Source organism: Chironomus tepperi, unplaced genomic scaffold (genome assembly GCF_022539635.2).
Source record: "Chironomus tepperi strain 1889 unplaced genomic scaffold, CSIRO-AGI_Ctep_v1 contig_427, whole genome shotgun sequence".
Classification (NCBI taxonomy): Eukaryota; Metazoa; Arthropoda; class Insecta; order Diptera; family Chironomidae; genus Chironomus; species Chironomus tepperi.
In genome coordinates, this window is record NW_027226549.1 from 411,431 (window position 1) to 424,007 (window position 12,577).

The 12,577-nt window shown below is 32.1% G+C and overlaps 1 protein-coding gene across 5 annotated transcripts in view; it reads left to right on the forward strand.

The window, feature by feature from the left end:
* Positions 1–12,577, forward strand: part of LOC139097678 (uncharacterized) — an 87,485-nt gene that overhangs the window by 15,007 nt on the left and 59,901 nt on the right. For all 5 annotated transcript variants that reach the window (XM_070649588.1, XM_070649587.1, XM_070649586.1 and 2 more), the window contains exons 3-4: positions 11,890–12,009; positions 12,087–12,213. In XM_070649588.1, the coding sequence (XP_070505689.1) occupies positions 11,890–12,009; positions 12,087–12,213 (247 nt within the window). The remainder of the gene's footprint in view (positions 1–11,889; positions 12,010–12,086; positions 12,214–12,577) is intronic.

A 12,577-nucleotide genomic window follows, 5' to 3' on the forward strand; every position in this document is an offset into this window, starting at 1 on the left:
GCTGACGGGAGCTGACATTCTTTTATTACCGTTCTGCGCGAAGTAGCTTTTATAGCTCCTGGCCGCCTTTTTGCTTGTGGATTCTATCCAAGGGCTGTGTAACAAACTAGTGTTACTGTCCCAGCAATGACATTTGTCGTTTAGTGATTGGATTATGAGATAGAATTGACAATTACTTAATTGACTTAGATCACAGTACTGAATATCTTTCAAAGAGACAAATTCGGTTTAAATCTAGCTCAATTAGGAACCAAGTCAGAGTAACCCCAGATTTAAACCAAATCCAGTACAATACTAGAGTTACGCATGTCTGGAGCCTAATTTTGGATCTATTAGACAATTTGTGCTATTTGGTAATCTAGAAAAACAAATTTGAATGGAATATGGTCGAGAAAATACGAAAAATCCAGTTCGAGTCCGACATGAGTCTGTTCTGAAGCCGAATTTCATTGAATCTGTCCCCAAGTCAGAGTTACTCTGGACTAACATAGGATTTGTGGTCATTTTTACGCCTTATGCTTTTCAAGGAACCAACTCCTTTGCTAAAGATTCTGAACTCCTTTAGCTACCCCAGATCCATCAAAATGACTCCAAACTTCAAAATAATTTCTCCCTTAATTCTTCTTCTTATCCCCAAATCTCCTCTACCAAATTAAATATTATGCATACATGTAGTTGATTTTACCACATAATGGATATACTCATTCACATTCACAAATACATTAGGGATCGTGTGGAAAAAGGTACAAAAAAAAATATTTCTAAACCCGACACAAAAATGCCTTTCTTTGCATTTTTTTCTCTTCTTCCTAAGTTGGAAGCTCTTTTATACATTGTGCGATTATTGACTTGACATTTGCCTGATAAAAAAAAATGAAAATGGAATGTGATTTAGTGTGTATGGTGAAAAATTTTTATTATGTGACATAAATTTTAAGCATAAAAATTTTTTTTGTGAGTTTATTAAAAAGAAAGGTGAATGAAGAGGAAGAAGAAAGAGAAAATGGAAAGAAAAGGTGCCTTATGGCAGTTTATTGGTCTTTTATATTATACTGGGCATTTAAGTGATATTATTTGAATTTGATGAAGTCCAATTCTTAATGGCCGTTTGATGTAGTGGATGGAAAAGGTAGTAAAATGTGCTATTTTGGTCTCGAATTTAATTCGGAAATGCTGTTTGGTGTTTGTATTGTTGGTGAATGAAATTAAGGAACCGATTGAAAATGACGTAATGAAGTACTGAGAGCATGAAGCAGTAGCTTTCAAAATTTTCACCATGCGATAATTTCGGATCCGTTCTATCGATAAAATGATAAAATTGTAAAATTGAAGCTCAGATTCAGATTTTTCGTTCCGATCTTCAAGTTCTTTAGTCCAACGCAGGTCAAAGCTACAATTTCGTCTTAATTTCGTACACTAAGCAGGTAAAGTACATAAACTTTTGATAAAACACGAATTTAGAAATTACTTACTTACTGTATCCATATTCCTAAGTAAAACTTAGTTTGTAACGGATTGCTTTCCATTTGTCTCTATTGTTGGTTTTTGGAGCTTCTGAACGTCTTTTTCTTTGCAAATTCAAAAATTCAAAACAAATTCAAACTACTTTCTCATCTGAAACTCCTTATTTATGTTTGGTTAATCTGCTTATTGTAGAAGTTTCTCGTCTGAAGGCCAATCTGCAAAATTTCCAGTCCTCAAGATGAAGGACAAGATTCGAATCGGCGATCTTCGAGTTAATTCATCAAATTTTGTCAACTATTCTTTACAGTATGTTAAATTTTTTGGTAAAAATTTTAACGTATTTGAGCCATACAAACCCAATATTTTCTAAGAAATCTAATCTATTGCAAGTCGTTCATTTTTGATGACTCTTGAATATAAGTAGAATATTGATTGACTTGAAGTCATAATACACAACTTTATATGGTCGAAATTCTACTTAATCATTTTCCATTAAAATCTTTAATTACGTCATTTTCTCCAAAATTCTTCATATCTTCTTAGAACTTAAAATCAAAATGCTAATCAAACACAAACATTCAATGTGAATTTAAATACACCTACGAAATCTTGAAACATACCACACATCAGTAGCTTGAATAGGCTTGAATATTTAAAAAAGCTCTTTAAATTGCTATTTCTAATATCATTAAAAGCTGTATTGCAAATCAGATATATTTTTTCCTAAATAACAAAAAGACACAAAAAAAAAATTGTTTTGGTTTTCGCCTACACAAAATGTTTACATGTAGACATTGCCATTAGAGAATTTTAACATGCTTCATCTTCTTGATAGACTATACAAACATTTCAATTAAAAGTAAAATATTATGCTTGAAAACATCCGTAGGTGTTAAACTCGGGGAAAAAGTATAATTAAAAATTCTGACATAGAACATTGAAGGTAATTTGGGATTTAATTATGCTTGGCATGCCTATTGTGTTAGCATTTAGAAAATTGTTTCATTTGAATAGACTTTAATGCTAATTTTTTATCAATTTAAAAGGCTTATATTCCTTCCAAAAATGTGTACTTTAATCGATTTTGAGTTTCGTATAAAACCGATCAATTTAAAAAAAAAATACGAGAATTTCATCATAAATTGGAAGCGATATAAAAAAACATAAAAATTGTCATCGAGAAATAAAAATTTAATAAAAAAAAAGAGAACTCGAGTAGCAATTCATCATTTATCAGTGAAATGCGAAATGGGTGGAGCTCTTGAAGTTGTGAAATGGGAATTTAAATTAATATCAACATGATCTCGTTGATGAATTAAATTTCAATGGAGAACCGCAGAGTTCTGGTTACTTTTCAATAAAATTTACAATTTTAAAGTTTTGTCTCTTGACATTTTTCTTGGTTGTATTTTTAAATGTTGCAGTTTTGTCTGCAGGATATCTTAATGTTTGCTGCTGTTGGAGAACTAAATTATGTGTATTAAATTGAATTAGTAATGGGAAATAAATATTAAATTAAATTATTTTTAAACAGAATATTTCAGATAAAATATAGGAAAAATGTTTTTGAGGCTATTTATTTTCCGTTAAAGGACGCAAATCAGGGGTGAACTGAAAAATTTTTGAGAGGAGTGTTGATTTTTTATTCCAAAAAAAGGGCAGGGGCTTAGCTTATAAAATGTTAAATGCAACTAGGTGCCAAAGTCTATGATGGGTAGAGTTTTGAAGTCTTCGGCACATTTTCATGTCTTCTATGCTTGTTGTATCTACAATAATACAGGGTACGTGAAGTCTAATGATGTCCTCGTATCCTTACAAAGTGCAGAGATTGTAAGTGGATTGGATTACACTTTAAAATGAAGGTCTATAGGGCATCGTATTATATTCTCTCTAGTCGTAGACGACGACTCGTAGTGTCTCCAGCTCAAATGACCGAATCCTTCATTTCCATTGTATATTGGGCTCTTTCAAATATTAGGGAACACTAAAAACTAGTATTTTCGACCCTTTACCCCTCAACCTTGTAATTAAATATGCTTATTTTCCACACAAAGAGTCAATAAGAGCTCAATTTTGGTCTTAGAGAAAAAAAAAATCATTAATAGATAGCCCTAACAGGCATACCATGAAAGCATGCTTTGCCTGTTATGCTAGGTCAATCACATCCATAAAGAACTAAAAAACAATTGCAATTTCTACAATAGTTTCTGGGTCAAGTAATTATTAATACCTTAAAAGGCTAAACATACATTTTAATTAATCTCAAATTCTTCCTTAAACTTTTCAAATCCTGATTGCATTTCAGTTCTAAATTCAATTATTCTTGTTTCTTACTAAATATACCAAAAGACAATTGCACAAAAAAAGGAAGCATAATCCCTAACATAAATGTATTAAAACACTAGATAAGCCACAAAAATATTTAAACAAGAAATGTGCATGCATGCACAACAACTTTTAAGAAAATTTCCTTTTTGATGAAAATGTTCATTTTTCCCAAAAAAAAAAACTAAGGAAAAACTTTCTTTTGTCTCTTATGAAAAAGTTTTATTGGTTTCTTTAGTTCTTCAAGTTGAGCAATGTATAAACAAAAAAAAAAGGCAAAGGAAATTGGATTTTATTCCAAGTGAATGAGTTTTATTGAATATGGATGTTAATGTTGAAGAGATTCGAATGAAAAACAAGTAAAAATTCTATAGAAATAATTAAATTTTAGGGAAATTCAATTAAAATGGAAAACTTTATGTGATTTGGGGAGCTAGTTGTTGAAAATAAGTGGCTTTATTTGCAGGATAAACTTACTTTTGTGGTTAAAGTAGCTGAAATTAGCAAAATTTCAACTTTCTTCATGAGAAAATCTGGCCCGAGCGACACATATAAAGAAGGCTTTTACAAAGAGCTTTAAAAGCTCTGCTAAACTTCTTTTTTTGGGTGAATTGGGGAAGTTGAAGTCTTACTTTGGAGCTGAACGAATGTCAAGTATATATCTTCTCGTGGTATTCTCTGATATTGCTAAATACACGATTGCAAGTGGTTCGGATCCCACTATAAACTGTAGAAAGAGTGTGGTACAACAAATTTAAATCAGAGTTGCTAGAGTTGTCAATTATTTGGGTTTTTACTATTTGTACAAATACCAAATACCCAAATATCGAGACCCCCAAATATTGTACAAATACCAAATATTTTCGAAAGTATGGATATGACACTAAAAACATCTGAATTTTCAAAAATTAGCCTGTATATTCACGCTTAGTGTATAATTAGTAATAACAATCAACTTAATAGTAATGAAATTAATAGTTTTCTAAAGAATAATAATGAAAAATAACTAAAATATTAACTTTTTTTAAGTCATATGATTAGGAAACTTCGACTTTAAACTTTCTATGCAGAGAAGGTTCGTTCAACACTTGTTAACGTAGCTTGAATGGACTTCAATGAAATATACCACACAACTAACTTCTCAGTCCTGTTTTTAGTATTTTTGAATGATTTAATGTCTTGATCTAAGTCTATTCATGAATACAGCCATTCTAATCATAAGGACATGAAATGCGATTTGCTATCTCTTCGTGTTAACTTTCAAAACCACAATATGAGTTAAATTTATGTATTTAGTAGATATTTAATCAAAACAATCCCGAGTGGACACAGCTAGTCAATATCTAGTATTAGACATGATTCGACTAGCCATTTATCTTGCCAAAAATGTCTTGACAATGTAACAAGACATTAACTAGACTTTAACTAGACATATGGAAAGTTGATTTGTAAAAAATTTTTTATGAAACCATATACTTCACAAGAGCAAGCAGAAATCACAGAAAGAAATTTGTATGAAACCATATACTTCACAAGTGCAATCAGAAATCACGTTTATAAGTGCAATTTTTTTTCTGCACAGTTTTTTAATATATTTATATGCAATAAATGGTGTGTACTTAACGACTTTTCCCAAAGTGCATTAGTTAGTTACTATAAGACTCGCCAAAATGTTTTTATGACAGCTTCGAACGTGTAATTTCCGTTCTGCTTTTCCCAAAACAGAGTTGCGAAGGCCGATGTCGGCGGCCGAGAGAATCGGCCAGTCGTTCGCCGTTTTTATCGGCAATCGTTTTTTATCGGCCGCCGTTTTTTATGGGCCGCCATTTTGAAAAAATAAACGGCCCGCCGTTTTTATCGCTCGCCGTTTTTATCGGCCGCCGTTTTTTATCGGCCACCGTTTTGAAAAAATAAACGGCCCGCCGTTTTTATCGGCCGCCGTTTTGAAAAATAAACGGCCCGCCATTTTTATCGGCCGCCGTTTTTTATTGACTAACGTTTTTTAAAAATTACAAAAGTCCTCGTGTTATTGATCGAGCGACTTAAGCGCATTTTTGACCCAGCAATCAGTAATTGATTAAAAATTCACTTTAAGATCTACAAAACGAAATCCAGTAGGATCCAGTTCACTTTCCGGTCCACAAAACGAGATCCAGTAGGATCCAGGTCACTTCCAAATCTTAAAAACAAGATCCTGTAAGAATCAGATCACTTCCAGACTTAAAATATAAGTCCCAGTAGGATCCAGTTTACTTTCAGACCTAAAAACAAGATCCAGTAGGATCCATATAACATCCAGACCCTTAAAAACATGATCCAGTAGGATCCAGTTTACTTTCAGACCTAAAAACAAGATCCAGTAGGATTCATATAGCATCCAGACCCTTAAAAACATGATCCAGTAGGATCCAGATCACTTTCATAAGGCTGGGCCATTCAAGCATTATTTACATAAATACACCGCTGGCGACTGAGCTATAGTCCTGGATAAGTACATTAAAGGACATAGAGTAAAAGCCTATTCAAACCATCTTTTTTCAGCTCCACAATTAGGGTACGAATGGTAAGGCTTACAACCGTCCATTTCATAAATCTAGCAACTTGAGTAAAACGCTTTTGCTAATACCAAATGGAAGCCGCCCAAAAGCAACCTGGCGTAGAGCAGTAATGCGGGAATGTTAATTAGATGTCAAAAAAGACAATTTGTACAAGCTTTGCGATGTGGCCAGCAACAGAGTCAAATGGAAGGTCTTTTGCAATAACCTAGGATCCAAGTCGGAACATGGTCCCAGTAAGTAAGTAAATGGAAGCCGCCAATTATTCTCAGCCTTATGGGAGGCAAATGGAAACGGAACCTCCTTCATTTGCGTCACTCGGGCTGAGATACCTTCCAAAATTCGACAGCATCATCCACGAATGTGTAGTGTAATAAAAACTAGCAAAATTAAAAACTTCAAAGCATTATTCAGCGTCGTTCACCTCCTAAAAAAGCTCATCATAACAACTGTAAACATAAATACATCCGCACACCGAGACGTGAATGAGAAAAATTGTTGAAAAAGAATTCTTCTTCATAAGCACAATTTTTACAAAGAATAAAAGTAGAAGCTTTTTTAAGTAGATTTTATTTCACATTTTCTAATATAGCAGACATAAAGATTCATATGTTTATATTCGAGTAAGATATAAATTTTACAGACATACTCATGTATACGGGGGTGTAATAAGTTTTTTTTTCTTTTCTTTTACTCCTGCAACCATGGAGTGAAATTATGAAAATAAAATTTAATTAAAATTATTGTTTCACATAGTAGCAAAAGCATTAGGATGAAGATAGAGGAGTACTTTATGCTTATGGCATCGTAAAATATTGTAAAATACACGCAACGATAAAAATTTCTTTTTTTTTTTTGCTGCTCCCGGGTTAAGTAGAAAGTTTTATTTTTTGTGTTTTGGTGTCGTGCTGCTAAAAAGGTTAGGTTATGTTTTTAGATTAAAAGGATAGAAAAAGGTAAAAAAAAATAAATTGATAGAGAAAAAATTTATGGGAAACTTTGAGAAAATATTTGAAGTTTAATTTTGTAGGATTCGAACTCTTATATGTTGTATTAAATATTGTTATTTTAAATAATAAATAATAATTAATCCTATATTAGCATTATTAATATCAGAAACTTGTCTGCAATATAGCCAACATTAGGAGACCTCTGATCTCACTTATTAATTGTCACATAGACACAGGACATCTTGTAATTAGTTCTGTCACTTGTCATTTGTATCCTGAGCTGTGAATTTTCGCGATTTTCGACATGAACTGTTAGGAATGATTACTTTTTACTTACTGGAACCATGCTCCGACTTTGAGTCTAGGTTATTACCAAAGGCCTCTCATCTGACTCTGTTACTGTCCACATCACAAATCTTGCACAGATTCTCTGTTTTGTCGTCTAATTGGCATGTTTGGCATGATTATTCACTTTTCATCGAAGAATCAGACCACATTCACGACACTAAACTCGCACCAGATCCAATTATGCACACGTGCAGTCTAATATGACAAGTTCATGAATTTCAGGACTATGTTGGATCTCGGGTATCTGATTACTGTATAGTAACAAGACTTGAGTGTGAGAACACTATTGGATGTAAGAAGAAGGTTTTTGACTCTACCTGAATAAAGAAGTTGAAGTTTTTTTTTTGCATAAATCGCCAAAAACTTCACGAAAAATCTTATTAAATTGAAGGAATTCCAAAAATGCTAGTTTTTGACCTCCTGAATCCGATAATCTTTGTTTTTGATGCTAATCTAATCAATCCCATCCAAAACCTTTATCACTCGGGTCACCAACTCTTCAATCTCTTTTTATTATCATAAAAGTTGTTTCATTCTCTCCAAATTCTCATCTATAGACAAAAACATATTATACACAATTTTTTACTCCTTTCCTTGTTCATGTTAGAGGTTTTGTTGTAAAACTCTTGAACGGTTTTTTTTTCTAAAGTTTTCCTTGAAAAATTTTTCATTAATGCATAAGAAGGACTAGCTGTTACATGTGCGAATAGAATGACTTTATAGAGATATATGACACATAAAAATGAATGAGCACTTACATGTCGATTTAATGGGTAATTTTTAAGAACATCATATGTTGAAGTATATCCAATATTATCAATACTTTTAATGGGATCAAAGTTTTCGATTATAAAATTTAAATTTTTAATGTATTTTTGGAATAACTTTGATGATTTGAAAGCAGTTGCTTATTGATTTAATGTTATCTATGCTACATACACATATGCTCATGTTCAAGCCTTATTCTTATGGAATTTCATGCATAATTTAAATAATAGATGAGCAAAGTTGTAAATACATAAAATTCCATCAACCCCAGCCATCTTCACGTGGTTAAAAGTTTTAATTTCAGACACAAACATCACCAAAAAATTTTAATAATTCTGGGAAACATTATTCATTAACTCAATCTAAAGTTCCCATCCCCAGCTATCTAATAAAACAATTTTTCTTGCCTTTCTAAAACTGAGCACAAAAATTAATTAAAAATTTTCTTCCTTCATATGCAAAAATATAACACAGTCATTCCATGTATGAAGCTTAGTTAAGCCAGGAGATGGATATTAAGGAGTTAAGTGAGTTATGATTCTAACTGCCTCTAACTTTACATAATTTATTTCATAAAATGAAAAATTTCTCTATGCCGTATATACTGATAAATGTTGATCTTACTTCCACATACTATTTTCATTCATGGTGATGATGTTGTTATCATAGATGGAGTTTATAGAATATGTACAAGAAGATAAAAGGTCATAAAGTTCTCAATCTTCACATGATACTTTAAATTATTTACGGGCTATGAGAGTATGAAGATGATGAAAAATTCTCATACGTTGTTATGCTAAAATTAAAACCCTTATGGGAAGTTGTTGGGGATTGGGCAAGTAGGTATCTGATTTGGTTGGTGATTAGCGTAGCAACTCGAAAGGAAACGACGGCACTTGAATCATATCATTTAAAATTTTAATAGACCAAAATGACTATATTCTAGAATATCCGAGTATCTATGAACTAAATGAAGAATTTATAAGCCAATTATCAAAATTAAGTGTTATTCAAAATGGTTCGTTGGCGAAATGGTTTAATATTTTGGTACTTAATTATTGCAATATCGAACCTGCGATCATTGGTTCGAGATTTGGCAGGAGAATTTTTCACTTATCTCTTTTTGAATCATACTTACTTACTTACTTCGATGGTCTCCCAACTGGATCAACTGTGATCCAGCATCCCTCAGATATCGTTTAAAGCTCGCAGACTTCCTCTTGTCAGTTGCCAATACCAAACACTACCCCGAGCTCTTTTACCATCCACAAAGTTTGATTTAAAGACCTTATTAAATGGTCTTTTTGCAGGGCTTCTGATAATATGACCAGCCCATCGGAGCCTTTTTATTTTGATTCTTCTTAAAATATCTGCCTCTCCATCTAGCTGATAAAGCTCTTTGATGCTTCTATATTTTTACTTTTCACCTTCTCACTTTTTGAATCATATATAGTAGAAACTTGACTCATAGGCTTCATTTGTAGCCTTACATGCCAGAGGATTATCCAAGAGTGTAGAGGTTTGGGGCATTCTCACTTGTTAATCAATTAGTATCCACGAATCGTCTTAGTGCGGCTCTGAATCAAAATGATCCGATCCAAATCATGATCTAGTCAAAGTTGTCAATAGAGTTTCTCAACATCCATTCCCTTACACCCAAAAATCATCCTTAAAACTCAATATTCTAACAAATTTTCCACATCATCTCATCAACAAAACAAAAAAAAAACTTCTAAGAAGACATAAAGATATAAGGAATGTGTACCCTTTCCAAGTTTTGAAAAAGGGATGTTGTATATTGAAAAATAAACTTTAAGGGTATGCAAATAATGAGACAAGGCACTTGATGATGATGATGAGGAGTACATAAATGTGTATATGGTACACAAACATATGTTTACTTATTAAAGCTGCTAATGACTTAATGATTTTACGACGTAATTAAATTCGTTCTACATGAAAATTAGCGAGCTAAGCAAATTAATGTCATATTGCTGGGAACGAAAAAATTATTATGAGAAACATAATATTATAATTAAGAGAATATATATTTTTTTGCGGTATATACGATGAGAATGTAAGAAGTTTTTTTTATTATTATTATTATGGTTAAATTTGCACATCATTTGACATTTCTCAAGTTGGGAATAACAAGACAGTAAGTGGATGGAAAACATGACTGAATAGAGATAGAGTTATTGAAATGTAATTAATTTTCAGCACTTACTGTGCTTCATGTTGAGCTTCATACTCAACATTGTATGAGTAAAGGAATTTTATGTGAGGATTATGATTGAAAGGAATTGAGAGGAAGGAGAAAAAAATTAATTAGAAAGAGACAAAATGAATTTTAATTATTTGAGAAATTATAATAAATTTAACAGTGACATAAGGCTCAACAAGCTTTGGAATGATGTGTTACTGTAAAATTAAGGATTTTTTGTTTTATTTTATTTAATTCTTTTTGGGGGAATTTTGAATCAAAGCAATCAAAGTTGATTTAGTTAAATTTATAAATTTGGAGCATTTTAGAAACTGGATTTTGTATTCTAAAAGGGTAAGTGACTTGAATCCAATTGGATCTTGTTTTGTTGAGTTGGAAAGTGACTTGAATCTTACTGGATCTAAGACCATGCCATGGTCTTATCTGCCTAGTATCAAATTTCGAATTGATTGCCCGACTAGGGATATTTGGGATACAATAAAATAGTTCTGTATTTGTAAGACTTAATTTAACAAACTTAACCAGAGGTCAAAATGAGCCCAAAAAGTATTCAGATTTCATACAGAAAAGTCAATTTGTAACGACATTGAACTCTGATTCTAACAATTAATATCCCGCTGAATATTCCACTATTGCATCCAAAATTTCCACCAAAACAATCCATAAACAACCAAAATTCAATTCCATTAAAAGTTTATCGTACATTCCATCCCAAAAGCAAAAAAATTCAGTCAGATTTATTGCGTGCATTACAAAAAAAAAAAAAAGTTTTTCCACAATAAATATTTCAAATAAATTTCAATTCAACATTCGGTGTGAATTTTAAATTCAAGCTTTTCAATTTTCCATCTTTACAACACCACAAAACAATTTCCTTTCACGTTAACTGCAGCATCAGAATAGTGTGAAAATAAAACACAACTTTTGTGCAATTGAAATGTGAGAAAATCAAGTACTTGAATTGCAATTTGAATCACTGTACCATTTTGCTAGCATTTTGCATTTGCTGCTCCGCTCATCATTATGTGTATTGTGTTGAATAGTTAACGCTACAGCGAGAGCAGATTGATGGGGGTGAAAAATAGTTTTTTTTTTTCAAATGAAATTAAAATCAAGGAAAATGTTCGAAAGGAAATGGGAAAGTGAAATTCGATTATATTCGGTGTACGGGTGTATAGAGTTTGATGATTCAATTGAGCTGAACACAATTTTGAAGTTTTAATTCACAATTTTTTTGTCTTACACTTCTTCCTAGGTTCGAAATGGAACGGTAGATATACGTAAAAATACAACATTTATGATATGGAATCAAACAGACAAAATGATGTATCTGAAGCAAGAGGTGTGGATCAACGAAACGATTAGACATCTGATGGTAAGTGAAATTGATTGAATGGATGTATATTTCCCGAGTTTTTTCAATCATGGTAAAAAATAAAATAATTACAACAGGATTTCGAGACACAACTATTAAAAGCAATGAAGGATGATGGATGGGATGGATATCCACCGGGATCGAAACCACAATGGACATTCTCTGGCTCACTCTTCTATTCAATCATTGTCATTACAACAATTGGTAAGTGTTGCCTTTTATTGTTCTTGTTCGTGATAAAAATTGAATTGATTCAATGGACATTTTGTAGTTGTCAGTTGGGGAAATTGAGATGGATTTTATTCCTTTATTGTGGTCGACTGTATTTGTGTGATTAAAATCAAGAGATTTATTTCCTGAGGGATTTTAGGAATATAATAAAATAATACATAGTTGTTGATTGATAAAGAGCAATAGGGGTTGAAGGTAGTTTTTGATTAAGCTTATGCTACATAAAAAAAGCAGAGTTGTCACTTGACGATTTGGTCATCTATCATCTTTGGCTAGGCAAGGCTACAAGTGCTTTCCTTACATATAATTTTTAAAGGGCCCAGCCTTATGAGCTGGA